This window comes from Dryas octopetala, chromosome 8, assembly GCF_963921425.1.
Source record: "Dryas octopetala chromosome 8, drDryOcto1.1, whole genome shotgun sequence".
In the NCBI taxonomy this organism is placed as follows: Eukaryota; Viridiplantae; Streptophyta; class Magnoliopsida; order Rosales; family Rosaceae; genus Dryas; species Dryas octopetala.
Window position 1 is genome coordinate 6092274 of NC_141373.1, and position 19179 is coordinate 6111452.

The following is a 19179-nucleotide window of genomic DNA, read 5'->3' on the forward strand; positions in this document are numbered from 1 at the left end:
ATTACCCAAAATATGAGTTAATTACACTTACATCCCTGAGGTTTATCGTTTTTTCACATACACCCTCTGGAGTTTCAACAATTATACATACACTCCCTGATGTTTCAAAACTGTTGCATATAACCCTCTATAGTGAGACGAAAAATAATGATAAATTATACAAAAGAACATGCTAAGGGGTGAAATGGCCTAATAAGATTACTCAAGGTGTAAGATCCAACTTCAATACAAATATTTTATTTTTTGTTTATTTATTTTTTTCTCTTATAGTGGGTTATATGCAATATACAGTTTTGAAACCTCAAGGGGTTTATGTGTAATTTTTGAAACCTCATGGGGTATATGTGAAAAGACGATAAACCTCAGGGGTGTAAGTGTAATTAACTCTCCAAAATATAGAGCATTTTCTCTATAAATACTCCATGCTATGCACCTGATTTTCCCACAATCACTCGATCAAGAAAGTATTTTACAGTGAAGAGCACTACAAACCAATATGGGGTTGTGTAGGATTTCATTTGCCCTTGTTTGGTTCGTAGGCTTAGCCCTACTCCAATCCACTCATGCCCAAGACTCACCCCAAGACTACCTCAATGCCCACAACGCTGCTCGAGCGCAGGTGGGTGTTGGTCCCTTAACCTGGGACGCAACTGTAGCAGGTTACGCACAAAGATATGCCAATCAACGCATTGGTGACTGCAATCTCGTGCATTCTGGTGCGCCTAATTATGGCGAGAACCTTGCCAAGAGCACCGGCGGCTTAACAGGCACAGCTGCCGTGAACTTGTGGGTGGCAGAGAAAGTGAGCTATGATTACAACTCTAACACTTGTGCTGCTGGGAAGGTGTGTGGGCATTATACGCAGGTGGTTTGGCGCAACTCGGTTCGTTTAGGGTGTGCAAAAGTGCGGTGCAACAATGGAGGTACCTTCATTGGGTGCAACTATGATCCGCCAGGCAACTATAATGGCCAGAAGCCTTACTGAGCTAGCGATCTATTCAACATGCTTTTAAGAATAAACACTAAGCTTCCATTTTCTATAAGTATGTTCTGATGTATAAGCTATGCTTTTAAGAATAAAATGAATTAGTATAAGAAGTGATCATTGTATCTTTCACTAGTATGGTGGAGAAAAAACTTCAATGAAGAATAATAAGTACTTTCTATTAGAATCAATTTTGACAACTAACCTATGAGAAAATGGATTGTTATTCCACATTGGAAAACTATAACCTTGCATAGTGGTTTATAAGGGTTTGAATTACTTCTCTTATCGTCAATTAATTTTGGAATGAATGTTTAGATTCCTTCATGGTATCAGAGCAAGTTCAGCCACGTGTGTTAAGCCGAGTGGCCACACGTGTTCCACGTTACCCAATATGAGTTATTACGTGTTTGGCTTAAATAACACCATACATGCATTGACATATGACAATGTAGATTCATATAAAATTTAAATTCTTTGCTATTTTTAATTCCGTATAGTATAAATTAACCTAAGAGTTTATATAATTAGGCCTCATTTGGGATTGTAGTAGAGAACTCAAAAGCTGCTGTGAATGACAATTCTCAATCACCTATAGCAGTTTTGGTGTTTGGTAAAAAAATTAAAAACTGCTTTCCCCCACAATTCTCAACTCCCCAAAGCAAAAACAGAAAGCAGGTTTTTAGATGCTTTTGAAAGTTGCAGTGAATTACAGTAACAATGAATATTTTATGTTACCCATAATACCCTTATTGATTTTTATAATTTGTATTTGTTTATTTTAAATTAAAAAATATGTCTATTGTTAGTTATATTTTATATTGTGATAATTAATCATGATATTTTATTTGTATGATTAAAATTATAATATACCTAAAAAAATAATAGACATATTTATTTAATAATATTGTTTTTAAAAAAATTAATGCTAATAAAAATTTGTAGCCACAAATTTAAAAAACAAATAAAAAAATATTTTATTTTTACCAAACAAATAAGTGAAAAACACTTTCAGCATCATGTCCATTTTAGTAATTATACACAGTCACAACACTTTTACATTAACATTTACTAAACACTTTGATACTGTTTTTGATACTCACAGTACTTTTGAAAACATAGTTTACCAAACACTCAACTGATTTACTTTATAGCTGACTTTACTTCACAGCTGTTTTACTTCATAACTATTTTTTCTCACAGCAATACCAAACTGACCCTTACTATACTAATCTAAAGTTGCATTGCAGGAAACTTAAGGCGTACGATAAGGGCCGGTTTTTATTGGATTTAAAAATTGTTTTCCATTTAGAAACAACAAATACATCTTTAAAAAAGGAATTTTTGTTTGGTAGAAGAGTTTATGAAAATAAGAATATGAAAAACAAGTCAAATATAAACAAACCATTTTCAAAAGAATAATATTAGAATCGCGAAATTTATTCCTTAATTTTGCTTATGAAATGATGTAGTAGTGTTCATGCATGTACCTATTAGCATCTTATTTATTATAAATAAATGTGGTCCAAAATATTTATGTAGACTTAAATTTGAATAATTAGTAAAAATCTTCCACATCATTTGATAAATAAAATTTGTTAAATAAATTTAATTATAAATGTAACAGTGCTTTTGACTGGAGTAATTGTTTGAACAGTCCTTGATCGGAAATAAGGGTTACAATAGTACTCCAATAATATCTAGTAAAATGACTTCATTTTTATTTCTTCCCATCATTCCTTGTATTTTCATCTAAATGTTTTTCACTTCCTTCAAGAGGAAAGGATAAAAGTCATGCAGTTCTATATACATTCCTCTCACAGGTTACTCTGTGATCGAATTGTAATTAATGCTCTGATACCATAATGTTAGAAAAAAATTGTGCAATGAAAATAAGCTTATAAATAAAATACTATATATACACATATATATATATATATATATGAAAATGAACAAGAAATGAGGAAAAGTGATCAATAGCTAATTAAAGTAGATTCTACTTAGAGATGTATATATATATATATATATGGTACAGAACTGGTCTCAAGAACACACTGCTATTAATTGGCTCTCAATATGAACATGTACGTACAGTACGTACTACTGCCCAATAGATCATGCTTAAGTTATAGTGGAATTATTGTCCTTTGTTCCATTCATTCATGTGGAAATTAAAGAGCACAAATTAAGTATGTTCTTGATAGAATTAGAGCATCCAACTCAAAACCAACTGGCAATAGGTGGAGAGGCCCAAGACTTATAAGCACATATGCTAATCTCTAATTTTTCGATGTACGTAGGACATTGCTCCACATTACTCTCAACACGCCCCCGCACGTGTGGCGAGATTTTGAGCCTTACACGTGAACAAATTATATTGGGTGATGTGGGAGCACATGTGGCCGTTGGGCCTTACATGCGGATAACCTGGCTCCACTACTAGAAAAAGTGTCAATTGTGGCGGACAGTGCTGGCGGATTAATTGTGTCCGACGCGAATACTATACTATTCCTGGCGGACACATAAAACCGCCAGGATTACTCAATTGTGGCGGATTTAACCGCCAGCATTACTCAAAAGTGGCGGTTATATCCGCCAGGATTAAATAAACTCAATTGTGGCGGATTCAACCGCCAGCATTACTCAAAAGTGGCGGTTATATCCTCCAGGATTAAATAAGCGGGAAAATTCCCGCGTTCAGAAGGCCCGTTGACGGTCAAACTCAATCCTAGCGGATTAGACCGCCATCACATTTAATCCTGGCGGTCCAAACCGCCAGGATTGCTCTAACCCACTTACACCGTCCAGTCTCCCCCCCTTCTTCTCTTTCATTTCGCCGCATTTCTTCTCCTTCTCCTTCGCGTTTCTGCTTCTTCTCCTTCGCCAGTTCGCGTTTCTTCTCTGCAACTTACACAGTGTAAGGTCTTCTTCTTCCCTTCTTCTTCTTTTCTTCTTCTTCTTTTCTTCTTCTTTCGTTCTTCTTCTTCGGAATATCTTTTTATTTTATTTATTTTGTTGGATTATTTTCTTTTCAGGTGCGGCATTTGGAACTCGATCGGCTGGGGTTTGATTTGGGTCTTCCTTCGTTTGAACACGATTGATTTCAGGTTGATTTTTGGTAATTTTGTGTTGATTTTGGGTCTGATTTTAGGGTTGATTTTGTGTCTGATTTTGGTGCAGATTGGTTGATTTTTAAGGTTTTGGAACTCGGTTATAGCGAGATTGGATGCGATCTGATTGCTTCTAGGTTGATTTTTCAGTTCAAACAGATCTGATTTTGAGTTTCTGATTTAAGATTTTGGGTTTCAAATAGATCTGATTTTGGGTTTCATTTTCTCTTTTTTTTTCAGGTTCGATCTGTAACAAAGATCGATTGGTGTTTCATTTTGTGCATCCTTTGATTTTTAGGTTGATTTTTCAGTTTTGCCTTTGATTTGGGTCTGATTTTTTGTGTTTGATTTGGATCTAAACTATGATTTTTTGTCTGGAGCGGATGACACTTCTGAACTTCGTACCGAAGTGTATGTTGAGGAGATGGGTCCTGAGAGGAAAAATAGAGTTCGGCTCTATGGACATGGGGTGACACCTGAAATGGTGCCTTATGCTAGGGCTCAATCTAGTACTTCTTCTCGGAGATCATCGAAGACGAGAGAAGCTCTTTTGGAGGCACAGTGCCTTGAATGGCAGAAGAAGCATGAGGCTGTGCAGGCTAAGCAAAATGCCCAAGATGAGGCAATTGAGCTGTTAAAGACTCAGCTACAGCAGCAGCAACAACAGATGATGATGTTTATGCAGCAACAACAGCCAGTGATGCCGTTTATGCCTTAGACACACCCGCAGAGCTCGCATCAACAACAGCCTTCTAGCCAGAGTCAGCCTCCACATTCTCCCTATGGAATGTTCCCGATGCATCCTATGTACCAGATGCCGTTTATGCCGCAGTCACCTTTGCAGATGCCTATGTATCGGCCAGAGGTACCTTCTCAGCCATCTCCGGGTGGGTCACATCATTCTACGGGTGTTGGATTTTCCGGATTGCTTTCCGGCAATTTAGGTGATGATGAATTTATGAGACAGTTTGGTCCGCAGGGAGGATCAGGGTCACATTCAGCTTCTGGTTCGGGTTCTGCTGCTGGACTTGAGTAGATTACTTTTGTTTGCGTACTTTATCTTATCTTTATTGATGAAACAATATTATTTGACATGTATTGTTAGTTGAAAGATTTTATCTTTATTAGTATATAATTATTATTTGAAATGTTTTATATTAATTATTTCAAATATAATTTTATTTATTTTATTTATTTATATTCAATATTCCTGGCGGTTGTATCCGCCAGGAAAGAATTTTTCTAATATATTTTATTATCAATGCCGGCGGATATATTATCAATGCCGGCGGATATATTTTTAATGCCGGCGGATATATCCGCCACGAATTAATTAATGCCGGCGGATATATCCGCCACGAATTACTCAATGCCGGCGGATATATCCGCCAGGAAGAGCTGAATGCCTTGTCAGCGTGAAATAGTATTCCTGGCGGATTTGGACACTTGTCCGCCAGGAAAAGTGTTTTGCCTGCGGTTTCAATCCTGGCGGAGACCCTATCCGCCACTGTTGTATAATTCTGGCGGATTTAGCTATTTGTCCGCCAGCAAATTCTTATTCCTGGCGATTTAGTTCCGCCAGGAATAAGTGATTTTGTAGTAGTGCTCTGATATCATGATAAAATTAGAGCATCCAACCCAAGATCAATTGGCAATGAGTGGAGAGGCCCAAGACTTATAAGTATATATGCTAAGCTTTAGTTTTTCGATGTGAGACATTACTCCACATTACTCTCAACAGTTCTCAGTCTTCCTCTTGGCGTTTTGAAAGGGGCAATATTGACGAATTAAAGCATCCTAGCTATTATTGGTTGCTGTCTAGTTGATGACTATGGGTGATGATCGATCAAGTCTTCTCTGATGCATGTCCTCGATGGAAAGCTAGCACCAGGGCAGCTGGGGCTAACTCTAGCTAGCAGCCAACAAGTAGGAGTAAGACAATTAAGTTACACGCGAGCTAGTACCAAGAGTTAAGAATGATCGAAGAGAAATATAAGATGAAATGTCTTCTTTAATTACATTAGATCCACATGCTAGTTTGATATACATTAATTGTTTATCCTAATAACTTAGACTTTTTGGACATAGTAATTGTCTAATATAGTATCAAATCCTTGTTTATATATAGGAGGTGGAGGTACATGGGTTTCGAATCATTCATCGATCCCTTAATTCTTTCTGTTAATATATGTTTGCTCTCTATGTGCAGGTTGTGGCAACATGCATGCATGTGTGTGGGAGGGTGTTATATACATTATTGATCTTTTCTTAACAGATTAAATTTTTGCGAAATAGTGATAGTCAAACATGTCATTCTTATTTTAGATTTAATTTCCATTAAATCTGGAAATTAAATTGAATTATGATTTTAGTGCATTAATTAACTTTATATACCTATATATAATAATAATAAGACACCCTTAATATCGGTGGCCCTCCGTAAATATTCCATGATTCCATTATATATGCTTTTGGTGTCGTGCGAGACCATATATGTATTTAGGCCAAGTTTGAAATGTGTACATGATTTAATAATTAGTACAAGAATGCAAAGTCGACGAAGAATACATGGTTAATTTAATAATTAGTACAAGAATAAAAATGTACAATTACTAGCGTTCTCCAAACGAAACCATTTTCTACCCTTTCCCTTTGAAAAATGTTAGAAGACGAAGATATAATGATCAGAGCAAATGAGGAAAAAAATTGGTAATTAGCAATGATGAGATAATGTTGTTAGACAAACTACCATACTCCAAAAGTTTAAGATGTTTAAAAATGATCAACATTAATACATATCAAGCTATTTATCTAATACATATCAAGCTATTTAGCTAATGTCATTAAGTAATTATATATGTGTTTTTTCTATATAGTGATATAATCCGTCAGCATAAAACGCGCCATAGAGTTGCTATATTGGAATAATGCATTATTATTGTGGTCCTTGTGGACCCTTACTTTCCTTTTCTTCTTTTATTTCCCTTCATTATTACAGAGAGATATGGGGACACAAGCTTTTTGTGTAGTCTTGGTCGCTTGATAATTTTGGTCCACCTCTCCTTTGCCCAAGACTTACCACAAGACTAGCTCAAATTAAGCTGACAAAGCAGCTCGAGCAAAGATGACGTTGGCCCTGGGATGTGGGATATTCTCAATTATTTATAGCAACTTTGAGCATCTCTAACCCAAGTAATAAAGTGTAACCTATGTCATACTAAGTTTTAAGAAAAAATTTGTTACTCAAACCCATTCTTTAAACCTGATGACTCATCTTTCAATCTTTAATATATATTTTTTTTTAGAATTTTAGCAATATGTCCCAAACTATAATTATTTCTAGCAATATACCTAATTAAACTTTTTTCCTGTTTATTTTTAACCCAGGGCACATCGATTTTTTTTTTTTTAAACTCACAACAAACTGTAACTCTTTGATATAAAGTGTAACTCAGTAAGATCATTAAATTTACTGTAATCCTTACACTAGTGACTGCATGAAAATATTTAGCTAATTAGCTCCTTATGCATAATGAGTTATTCTTCCTTATTAGAAGCTGAGGGGGATATATAAATCAAGAGTATTTTAACATATATTCACTTTTTTCCTTCTAATTAAAGAGCTATTCCTTAAAGTATGAGAGCTAAGAAAGAAAAAAAAGTTTTATGATCAAGTACGAATAATTGGGTGCAAATCAATTTACGTACTACGTACACACACACAAAAAAAAAAACCATCCTTTAGTCAATAGTCACAACTGTTTTATTCAATAATACTAGAAACACTAACAATTTTTTTTTTTCAACTTTTGGGATTAAGTTTCTCATTTAATTTATGATGGTAGATTAATTAGCTATCTCTCCACAATAATATAGAGAGACTCCAAATTTGGATTTCGATCCCTCTCCCATATCAACAAAAAGAATGATAATGGGAAATGTATGTTAACTTAATCTCTCAATAAAAAAAATAAAAAAAGTTTGAAAGGGATGCCATAACAAAATAAAACCCTCGATCGTTCATTGAATTATCTAATATTATGTATGCGTAAGGTACAGCAATACCTCGATATATACAATATTTGGCAAAGAAAGAAAATGAAACTGGAAGTAACGTACACACTAGTTCTTTATATTTTTCTATTGAATCCTTAATTAGATAAAGAAAGACTCCATGCAGTACTCTTAGTGATCTAAACCTATCTTGTTGATATATAAACACTCTTAGCTGATTATTTAGCTCATAAGCTATTGTTTTCTTTTCTTCTCTTACCTAGCCATTAGATGTTACGTAAGTATATTGAAATGTAAGGTCCAGATTACATTCTGGGAATGAGCTCATAGGCTTGGATGCTGGCATGTGTCACAGCACATGCCAGGCATGTCTGAATTGTACATGCTGTTTGTTTTGTGATAAGTATGAAATGTGCAGCTGCTGTACCTGTACCTTCAGTCAGCATATTCATCAAAACAATCTAATACTCCCTTAAAATCCAAAAAGAAGGAATATACAAATTAATACAAAGAAATAGAAAAATATACTCTGATCAATCAACATATCTACCTGAAGTGACCGCAAAGTTAATTTTGAGATCCAAGGGGGAAGTTTAGATGACTCGGTTGCTTAAAATGGTGTGACATATATGCTTTTGATGACATACTTTTCATATTCTATTCCCAGATAGTGGTTTATATACAATAAAAAAATCTGTTACAGTACGTGGTATATAGTACTATACCTATAAATAGCTACCTAAAATGTCACAATGACACAAAACTCATTTCATAAATATCATACTTTTTCGACTGAAATCAATATGGCTTTGTGTATTGCACTTCTTTGTCTCATGGCCTTGTATGTGGTTCAGCCATTGCATGCCCAAAACTCACAACAAGACTACCTCAATGCTCACAATGTGGCTCGTGCACAAGTTGGAGTGGCAAACATCACATGGGACAACACTGTCGCCGAATACGCTCAGAGCTACGCGAATTCGAGAATTGGGGACTGCAATCTTGTGCATTCGGGCGGGCGTTATGGTGAGAATTTGGCCAAAGGGAGTGGCTCGTTTACAGGCACAGCTGCAGTAAACTTGTGGGTGGCGGAGAAGCCTAGCTAACTATGATTACATGCAACTCAAACACTTGTGCTTCTGGGAAGGTGTGTGGGCATTATACTCAAGTGGTTTGGGCAAACTCCATCAAGCTAGGGTGCGCGAGGGTCCAATGCACCAATAATGGGTGGTGGTTTGTCATTTGCAGTTATGATCCACCAGGCAACTACATCGGCCAACGTCCTTATTAAAGACACTTAATTTAGATTATTTACGTCCTACAAGTAATTAATGAAAAATTATTATATATGCCCGTTATATATAATCTCTCTCAAGTATGAATGTGGGTTCCACATTAGTTACATGTTGAAAAAAAAAGATTATATATAACCGGTGCACGCATACAATAACTTATTTTAATTGACATAAATCACATGATAATATGATATACATATAAATATATAAATAAATAAACTGCATCCTTTGATAAAATAATTAAGAGATGGTAGCTTCATTTTAAGGTTTTGTAACCGTTTCAAGGAATAGTTGCTTGTTCCAAGCAACAAATCTGAATAATAATGATTTTACTTTACAGTGGTATTTTACATGTACTTATGTTTATCAGTTTTTCTTTTTTCTTTTTTCTTTTTATTAACATTCAGTGTACGTATGACTTCTTGTTGTTTTTCTTCTTCTTTTTTTCCATAATATAGTATTAGAATATGAATTGTCACTATGATTACCAAGCATGCAGACCAGTATCGAGTTAGCTAGTGGAAAACTATACACACATGAATTTATTTTAGGCTTATTCGCGCCAATGCCCCCTGAAAGTAAATTCGATTTTCAATTTGCCCTCTGAAACTTCATTCTTCCCACTTTGCCCCCCGAACTTTACAAAATACCATATTCCGTCAAGTCTGTCTATGGGTCCGTCAAAACAACTTACGTGGCGCTTATGTGAAAAGAGCAATTAGGTCTTTTACTTGACGCAAAGCTAAAACAGACTAACAAGATGCCAAATCAGCACCACATCAGCATTAGGTGGGACCCCTTTGAATACCTCTTTCTTTCTCTCTTTCTCTCTCTCTTCCTCTTCCCTTTGATACTTCTTTTGAATATCCCACCCTTTAAACCCAGCCGCCGGCCCCACCACCGGCAGCTCCTCTTTCCGACGCAGCACCCTACCCCACCCCACCTAGACACCGACCAACCTCTCTTCCCTCTCTCTCTCTCTCTCTCTCACACTCTCTCTTCTTCCCCCTCTCTCTCTTCCCATCTCTTCTCAATCTCTCTCTCTCTCTCTCACACTCTCTCTTCTTCCCCCTCTCTCTCTTCCCATCTCTTCTCTATCTCTTTCTTCCCCTCTCTTCCTCTCTTTCTTTATCGCCAGAAACCCAAAGTAGCTCGCCTTCAGGTAAGTCGCAGATTATGGAAGTCGCCGACCTCCGATAGGCGACTCCGATCTGGGGCAGAGACGAGAGATAAAGAAGGAGAGAGGGAAGAAGAAAGGGAAGGAGAAGCAGAGAGGGAAAGAGAGAGAAAGACAGAGAGAGGGATGGGAGGCTGGTCGATGGCTAGGTGGGGTGTTGCTCAGGAAAGAGGACTTGTTGGTGGTAGAGCCGGCGGCTGGGTTTGGGGTAGGGGATCTGAATTTTTTTTTTTTTTTTTTTTTTTTGCCAATAAGCCTTTATTTTATCATGGGTGTATATATATATAACATGATATATTTGGATTTTCTACTTGTCTTATTTTCATTTGTTTTAATTATAACCGTTTAAATAATTCTAAGAGTTTATGTAATTTCATTTACACTAAAAAAAGTGTTACAAATACATTTAATCTTTTATTCTTTACTCTTAAATTATAATTAAATACATGACTGAGATTAAAACTCAAGTATAAATAAAAAGGAAAAAAAAATCTTGTAGATCTGGATCCCTATATTGATATATGGTCCATCTCTCCCTTAGCCCAAATCTCCATAAACCCACCTGAAAGCTCTCAATGTAAGCTCGATCGAGAAAAGGTGTGGGCCAAAATGACGTAGGACACATAAAGGTCCAGAACCATGCTATATGATAAAGGCAAGGGCCGCAAGGCCAATTGGAATGTGCAGTAGGCCGTGGGTAGCGGATCATAAGTCCAAACTATGATTACAAGTTTACAACTCTATAAATCTAATTCATAATTAATTTTAACGTGACAATCAATTGGCGTGGCAGTTAACTGTACCAAAGAAATGATTCCTATATAGGAGTGGGTTTTATCTCTCAATGATGGAGTGGGTTTCGGTGGTTTTCTCAGGTGTTGCATTGTGTCGTTTTTCTTAGATCTTTTATGTGGATACATTCATAGTTGGTATGTGACCAAAAAAAAAAAAAAAAAAAATTTGAACTCCATGACCATGAGTATTTTTTAGTCTGATCATATGAAGATTTGGCTGAAGTTAGAGTTCTCTTAAATTGTTATTTTTATTTATATATGTCTAAAGTACAATCTGCTTTGAGTTTTTTTTTTTTTTTTCGCCAAGCTGCTTTGAGTTTAATTATATGAAATGATCGAAACTGCAGGAAGCAACACGTACATTAATTCTTTCTATATTGAACTTGCTTCTTTTAGAAAAAGAAGGTACATGCATGGAAGTCGCAGTGCTCAATGCACCACTTGCTAATTAACTTCTCAGTTCTATACCCACTAACCCAATATAGCTGAAGTTACCTCTAAGGGGGAAGTTTTGATGACTCAGTTGCTTAAAATGGTGGCATATATGCTTTTAATAGTAAACTTTGGATATTCTATTCCCAAATGGTTCATAAACAATTGGTTACACTTGTTTTACATCATCCTATAAATAGTCTCCTAAGATATCACAAATATAATACCACAAACTGTCATAAATTCATAATATATCCAAAATAACAATATGGCTTTGTGTGTTGTGTACATACTTCTTTGTCTAATGGGCTTGGCAGTTGTGCATATTCAACCTTGTCATGCCCAAAACTCACAACAAGACTACCTCAATGCTCACAATGTGGCTCGTAAACAAGTTGGTGTCACAAATATGACATGGGACAACACTGTTGCCGCCTACGCTCAGAGCTATGCAAATTCGAGAGTTGGGGACTGCAATCTGGTGCATTCGAATGGGGATTATGGCGAAAATTTGGCCAAAGGCAGTGGCTCGTTTACGGGCAGCGCAGCAGTGAAGATGTGGGTGGCGGAGAAGCCTAACTATGACTACAGCTCCGATTCTTGTGTTGGTGGAAAACAATGCCTGCATTATACTCAAGTAGTTTGGAGAAACTCCATTAGGGTTGGGTGTGCTAGGGTCCAATGCACCAATAATGGCTGGTGGTTTGTCACCTGCAACTATGATCAACCAGGCAACTACATCGACCAGCGCCCTTACTAATTAAGGACGTCACTTAATTTAAATTAATTATTTAAGCCATCACCGGTTATTAAAGAGAAACTTTTGTGTACACTGGTTTTATATGATTTCTCTCATGTTGTGAGAAGGACGCTCTGTCTAATCGATGCATGCAATAGGTTTTTCTGATTGAGTGATATATTTAGATAAACAATAATGTACGTATCGTATGATAAAATAAGAGAAGGGGTACTCTTTGCTTTAAGCCACCAAGCTGACATTTATGTTTAATTAGCTTCATTTTAAGCCTAAGTGTTTCAAGGAATACTTGCTTGTTCCAAACAACAAATTTTCTGAATAATAATGGACCTAATGGTTATGGTTTTACATGTAGTTATGTTTATCATATTATAGCTGACTGTTGTTTTGGGCTGTTTTAATTTTGCATTCGGGGCTTATCAACATACCCTAAACTTCTCTTTTCAAAAACCACACAAAATTTTCCCTTTACCTTCTCTTTTTGCCCTAATTGTAAAATAAAAATAAAAATAAAAATAAATAGTTTTATTGTAGTTTGAAATTTCAGTTTGAAGGAATTATATCTATAGGTAATAACAATCTAATGGATCGTGGACCTAATCACAGCCGTACGTTCTCATGTTAGAACAGGCAACAAGATTGATTTTTTTTTTTTTTTTTTCAACTATAAAATGCACCTAGACTTGACACAGCAGTTATACAATAGATATAAAACAATGTAACCTTTTCATACAACTTAATTATATATTCTACAGCTATCATAAAATCATTTACCTTACCATATGCCCTTCTCACTGTATGGAAGTGTCTTTAGACTCGCCCAACTGTTACAATAGATTGATAATTCCTGAAACATTCAGATTCTAGAACTAGTTCTCACAAGACTTTCATGGAAGCTCAACAATTTTTGCTCGCTTTTTAGACCGATTGTTACCAACATCTTCACTCAAAGAATTATGGTTGTTGGAATTGGGTGTTTTGAGTTTCACAGGAGATGATGTTTTCTTCTCCTCATCCTCACTTTGATCATCTTCATTGTCATCTCCATCTTGGTCATCGTCATCACTGCTACTATCATCATCACTGACATCCTCTGATTCCTCTCCACTACTGTTGACAGCCAATGGTATCACCGGCTGATAACCAGAAAGTGCAGATTCCGCAGCAGCCACAGCCTCAGGAGTTTGAAGATCAGCGATGCCCAGCATCAAATCCTGTCAATTGATATCCACCCAAAAGTCAATTATAAATCCATTGGCATTAACATCTTTGTGTGAGGGAGAGAGACAGAGGTATACCATTTCAATGACTTGAGATTCATTTCCTGTGAGCGCTTCAATATCATAGTTTTCTGAATTATCCTACATTTGTAAATGAGAAAACACAGGTTATGATTCAAAATTGATGTTGGAATTGGGATAAAAAAACATAGCTTTGAGTCTGATTTAAAAAACAAAGATAAAAAAAGATAGCTCTGATTGCAAGATCAATAAGCCAACCTTTGCATCAAGCTGCAATCTTTCATTAGCTTCTGAAATGACTCCTAAGAAGTCCCTCACTTTTCCCAAAACTGCAGCTAAGCAAAGAAAATGAGCACAATTTTCCAAGGTATTTTTTACATAACAGAAGCAGAGACAACTGAAGAATCTCAAGCACATGATAAACTGCAAACTAATATTTCAGCCTATAAAAAAAGAAGAAACAGACAAGCAGAAACATTTCAAAACATCCATCTCAGACCAGCCTCATAAATTTTAATTCTACAATTTTCTCTAATCTAGTGAAATTTCTCCACCAGCCTGTGGCCATATGCTAAAGGCCAAATTTCACAAATCCGTTTATGTGGGATAGTGCCACTCATTTGAAATCACAATGCCAAAATCCAAATCTAACAGCCCTCTCATGACAATCATAAACGTCAAGCATGTAGATGAAGCATTAATCCAACATCAAATACTTGTGAAAATGCAGCTTTAACTGTGTATTTCAAGCAAGCTCTGTACTTAGAAAGTTAGAAATATGTCTGAAACTCTCACCCGCTTGTAAAAGAAAACTGATGAACTAAGGAAGGTAGAAGTCCTATTAACAGGAGAAAACATGAATAAGGCAACCCATTGTTCAACATCTCTTCAGTAATTCAAGGTCAGGTAATAAACAGGTTGTGGTGGATCAACATGAACAAAGGTTTCAAGCCAACCTAAAGCACCAAGCTGATTAGGCAACACCTAGACAAAGAAAACTTCATATCCTTCATCTCAAGCATAATTCACAAATACTATCATCTCAACACATTGGTTGAATCATCGCATCAATTATATACTCAACGAAATTTTGCTGCAACATCAAGATGGATGAGGCAAATTCAATAACAAGAGACCAAAATCACAGCCTTCAGTTCAATATCAACCCACTACAACTTAGAAAGTTTGAAAAAATGAAGTTTAAATTTTCTCATTCAGAAAAATAAAAGTGAAAGGAAAGTTGTGGATTACAAAAAATAAAAAATAAACCAAATTAAATGGGGGCAAGGCAAATCAAGTACCTTGGCTTTTGGGAACAGGAGCAGCAGCGATGGGCTTCCCATCAGGGTGAGCTTTCTTCGTTTGAGAAGCCACTGAGTCATTTTTACAAACAAGTAATGCGGATTCTGCAAGCACATAGAGAGAGAGTGAGCTACTGAGTTTGTGCATAGAGCTAGAGAGAGAGAGAGAGAGAGAGAGAGAGAGAGAGAGAGAGAGAGAGAGAGAGTGTGACCTATGGGTGAAGTTGAGGGGTTCTTGTGCTCCAACTGCAGAAGGTCTTTGCTTGTATTTCCCATCTTTCTCACTCTGAAGGTAGAGAGGTTCATGGGTTTAGGGTTTTGGCCTCTGGAAGAAAGAGGTTTAATGGCGATGATGGCAATTTTCTGTATTTTTTTAATTTTATTATTATTATTTTTCTAATTATTTGTCGGACAAGTTTTTATATTTTTTTACTTTCTATTGGGCTTAAATTTGAGCCTCAGCCTTGTGGACTTCAGACTAATCAATCCGCGTCACCAAGGCCTTAAGAGCGTCTAGTGACTATGGGCTTTTCTTCATTGGGCCACTGTCCCCAACTCAGCATCAACGGCCATGCCATCAGATTTGCAAAGGTGATAAAGGTATATATGATTTAGGTAAGGCTCAGGCTATCCACTCTAAATTATTGAGTTGACTACTTTATTTTTAAATTTAAATTTTACTCTTAAAATAAAAAATTTTAATTTTATTCGTTGAGTCATTAAACACTTGTTTGTCGAAATGTTTGTGGTTATTCGACACCTAACTGTCAAACATTGGCAGAATTCTCTGTAAATAACTAACGAATATAAATGAAAAAGGCATTTGGCAGTATTCTGTCAAACATTATCATTATATTCGATCGTAAGCTGCCGAACTCCTTAATATATTTCGGTGGCATGCTGCCTATTAGGTCTGGATGATTCCATAATTTTTTGCAATAAAGAGTAAAATAAGAAAAATTTATCCAAAATATATTAGGATGGTCAATTCAGCAATGGAAATTAATCAGAATATCTTCAAGATTTCTCTCAAATGTGTCCTTCCCACATGAATATACTTGATTCTTCCAATAAAGAATAAGGTGAAAAGCTAGCACCATTCCCTTAAACCAAAAAGTAAAGAAACATTTTGGTGCATGTATTGCAAATATAAGGACATAGGACTAAAAGGGTTACTTTACTTCCAAGGATACATATGAATACTTCATGCAATGTATTGAGCTTTAAATCCTCTCTCATGTATAACTTCTATATAGTCAATAACTAAGAAATAATTAATTAGCCAAATAAAAAGGAATGTATATAGAATGATCTATTTTTTATCAGTACTTGGGTAGAGAGCACTCCTTTGGAAGGTTGCCTTGGAACCTCTCTATATCTTGGCAATAGTCATAAATCATGTGGTGAAGTCTAACCCATTTGAACAACCTTCTCTGTGTATTTGTTAGGGTGCTGAACCTTTGCTTGTTCCACCAGTTTGTAGGGCTCTCTGCCCTACAAAATCTTGCATTGCCCTCCCAAATACAGGCATCGATCTTGTGGTTTCTGAATGAGGCTATGAAGGGGCTCTTTGACCAATCAATTTTGTCACGGCCACCTCTTGTTGCCCAGGTCTCACCATTCCATAGGCTGACTTTGATGCCCATTGGCTGCCACCTGGGAAATGCCACACCCTTGTCTGCATGGTTTCTATATACTCTTATGGGAACCCAATCCACCATGAACCTACACCAAAAAATGCACCAAAATTGTACATAACATTTACTGTAAGAGCAAGATATATTCAAATTCAGTACTAGCATTTTGAAGGGAATCTTAAAAATGACTCATTTTAATAGGGTCTTGGAAAAATGATCATTTCTTCAGAAACTTAGAAAACTGACTTATTATGGAGTGGAAATGACTGAAATACCCCTTCCTATCTCAACTTAAGTTGGGTGTTTCAGTCCTTTCAACCTTAAAATGAGTCATTTTTTAAATTCCTGAAGAAAAAAAAAAAGGGTCACTTTCCAAAGGACCCTATTAAGAGTCATATTCTTAGATACCAAATTTTGAAAGATGGCTTACACAATTTGGTGAAGGTTCCACAATATGGAATAGGTATGGAAGTCCTTTGTTGGATCAAACCACAGATTGATCCTCTCTTCACGGTTGTCAAACCCATCAGCAAAAATGTTTGTTTGAATGATATATGGTTGGCCAATGACATTGCCAAGAAACTCAAAGTCCACCTCATCACGATTAGGTTGATCAGATGTCAGCTGCATTAATTTTCAATTGATCATATACATAAAAGTCACACAAAACTTTCTCTTCCAACATATATAACCTGGCATGTTGTGCATATGGTTTCTCATATGTGTTTTTTGCTTATAGGAGACATTACCCTATAAGCAAACAACGCATTAGAAGAAAATGGTTGCTTACATAAAAGGCCACAACTGTGCCTGCTGAATTTCCTGGTACCAGTTTAATTTGCATGTCAATCTGTCCAAACAAAAACATCTGATTCGAAGCAAAACCAGCTCCTAGCAAAATGAAAAACAGAGTTAGAATTAATGTTATAGAACTAAAAAGGGTTGTTTAAATGAATTTTCATCATACCAGATTCTTGGTCCAGCTTCAAACTTCTTGTCCTGCTATCAGCTGAAGTATTGACATGGCTAGGAGACCATGTCACAAAGAAATCCGTGTTGAAGTCTCCTGTTGAAACAACCGAACCATCCGTAATTCGAATGGATATCAAAGTAATTAGAAGCCCTATAAAGATCACAGTTCTGTGACAAGAAGTCATGGTTTCTGGCTTTTAATTTAGGTTGATGGAGGAATATGATAGCAAGATGTTGAAGAAGCTATATATATGTATTGCATGGGAGGGAGGTGGAAAGTGTGAATAGAACATTCAATCAAAAAAGAAGAAGAAAGAAAATGTGTAATAGAAGGAAGGAAGGTTTTTGTTTAAGGAGGAATATCTTTAGGGGGAAGCAAAGAAATGCATGCTTGGTTGTTAGCATCTTATGAAGTGTAGTTTTTTTGGGTTTGTTATAGTCCACATTAGGATGTGATTATAACTCTGAAAACATTGTTAATTTCTTTTCAATTGCTATAAATAGTTGACCAAGTTGAGTTAGGCAATGTACTACTATGATCACCCAACTTAATCTACTTGTTAAATTTCTAAATAAGAGATTATTATCTGTCAGAAAGTTGAAGAAAGAGAGAAAAACTGACTAGATTTTTGTTTTCCTTTCAATTTTTCTTTTTTCCTTTCTAGGTAACTTAGTTATTCAAGCATCCCTTTCATACTCCATAAAGTCTTTAAGGTTATTCTTTCCCTCCTTTGGTAGAGTTGTGCATGAGTTGGGTTTCTTTTAGACCCATTTTTTTATCTTCTAGAGGCCCAATTCATCTATTGCACAGATTTAACTAACAATAGAACCTATCAAAATACTTATATGTATATGTATATATATTCCTAAACAGTAAAGCCATATTGATTTGTTATCTCTGATTTGCTTTGGAAGCTAGAATTGGACCAATTGGTAGTTCTTTTTCCAATCAAACAATAAAAAGCATAGCAGAAAATTCATTGTTAATTTTTCTGTTCCACTTCCACACAGTAAGTGCAAAAAGTCACATAAGCAAATCTCTATTGTGGAGCTTAGTAGAAGAAAAGACAACATTTATAGACAAGCAATGTCACTCAAGTATCTGCTAACAAGAAAGAGTTATAAATTTATAATACCGCAATAGTTTTGGTGCTCATACACTCACAGACTAGCAAAAGAACATTTATGTTCATCAAGCTTGTGAAGCAATTACCTTGACAAATTGAACATTCATTCATTATTATTAATCTTAGTAGTGCAGAAACCCCAAAAGAAAAGAAGGAAAAGCAGATTTGAAAAAGCTGACTGTAGCGTTAATCCAACTTCAAATCATTACTTACTGAACTTATTAAATTATTAATCCACTAGAGCCAGAGTGTGATTTGATGTGCTTTGGTAGATGTCGGAAATGCTGCTCTTCCAATGCGCTTTGCACAGCATATAGAGAAAGTGAGAAACACACAA

General features: G+C 35.9%; 4 protein-coding genes and 1 pseudogene across 5 annotated transcripts; 3 read left to right on the top strand and 2 right to left on the bottom strand.

The window, feature by feature from the left end:
• The first annotated feature begins 457 nt into the window (after window positions 1-457).
• LOC147276507 (pathogenesis-related protein 1-like) lies at window positions 458-1176 on the top strand. Its single transcript, XM_086252755.1, has one exon. It carries the CDS (start codon window positions 497-499, stop codon window positions 983-985), a length of 489 nt encoding a protein of 162 aa, XP_086108881.1. The 5' UTR covers window positions 458-496; the 3' UTR covers window positions 986-1176.
• A 7673-nt stretch (window positions 1177-8849) lies between these two features.
• Window positions 8850-9443, top strand: LOC147276508 (pathogenesis-related leaf protein 4-like; annotated as a pseudogene).
• A 2623-nt stretch (window positions 9444-12066) lies between these two features.
• LOC147276509 (pathogenesis-related leaf protein 6-like) lies at window positions 12067-12567 on the top strand. The gene has a single exon (XM_086253090.1). The coding sequence runs from the start codon at window positions 12076-12078 to the stop codon at window positions 12565-12567; it is 492 nt and encodes a 163-aa protein (XP_086109216.1). The 5' UTR covers window positions 12067-12075.
• Window positions 12568-13247: 680 nt separating this feature from the next.
• LOC147276510 (uncharacterized) lies at window positions 13248-15474 on the bottom strand. 2 transcript variants are annotated; one of them, XM_086254991.1, is made up of 5 exons: window positions 15319-15474; window positions 15107-15211; window positions 14064-14134; window positions 13863-13925; window positions 13248-13778 (listed from the first exon to the last, which is right to left on the bottom strand). In XM_086254991.1, exons 1-5 carry the CDS (start codon window positions 15410-15412, stop codon window positions 13452-13454), a joined length of 660 nt encoding a protein of 219 aa, XP_086111117.1. In that variant the 5' UTR covers window positions 15413-15474; the 3' UTR covers window positions 13248-13451. The 2 variants fall into 2 exon arrangements, with proteins under 2 accessions (XP_086111117.1, XP_086111116.1); XM_086254990.1 differs by having other exon boundaries at window positions 14064-14140.
• A 954-nt stretch (window positions 15475-16428) lies between these two features.
• XTH10 (xyloglucan endotransglucosylase/hydrolase 10) lies at window positions 16429-17900 on the bottom strand. Its single transcript, XM_086255467.1, has 4 exons — window positions 17711-17900; window positions 17534-17634; window positions 17174-17367; window positions 16429-16831 (listed from the first exon to the last, which is right to left on the bottom strand). Exons 1-4 carry the CDS (start codon window positions 17898-17900, stop codon window positions 16429-16431), a joined length of 888 nt encoding a protein of 295 aa, XP_086111593.1.
• Window positions 17901-19179: the final 1279 nt, after the last annotated feature.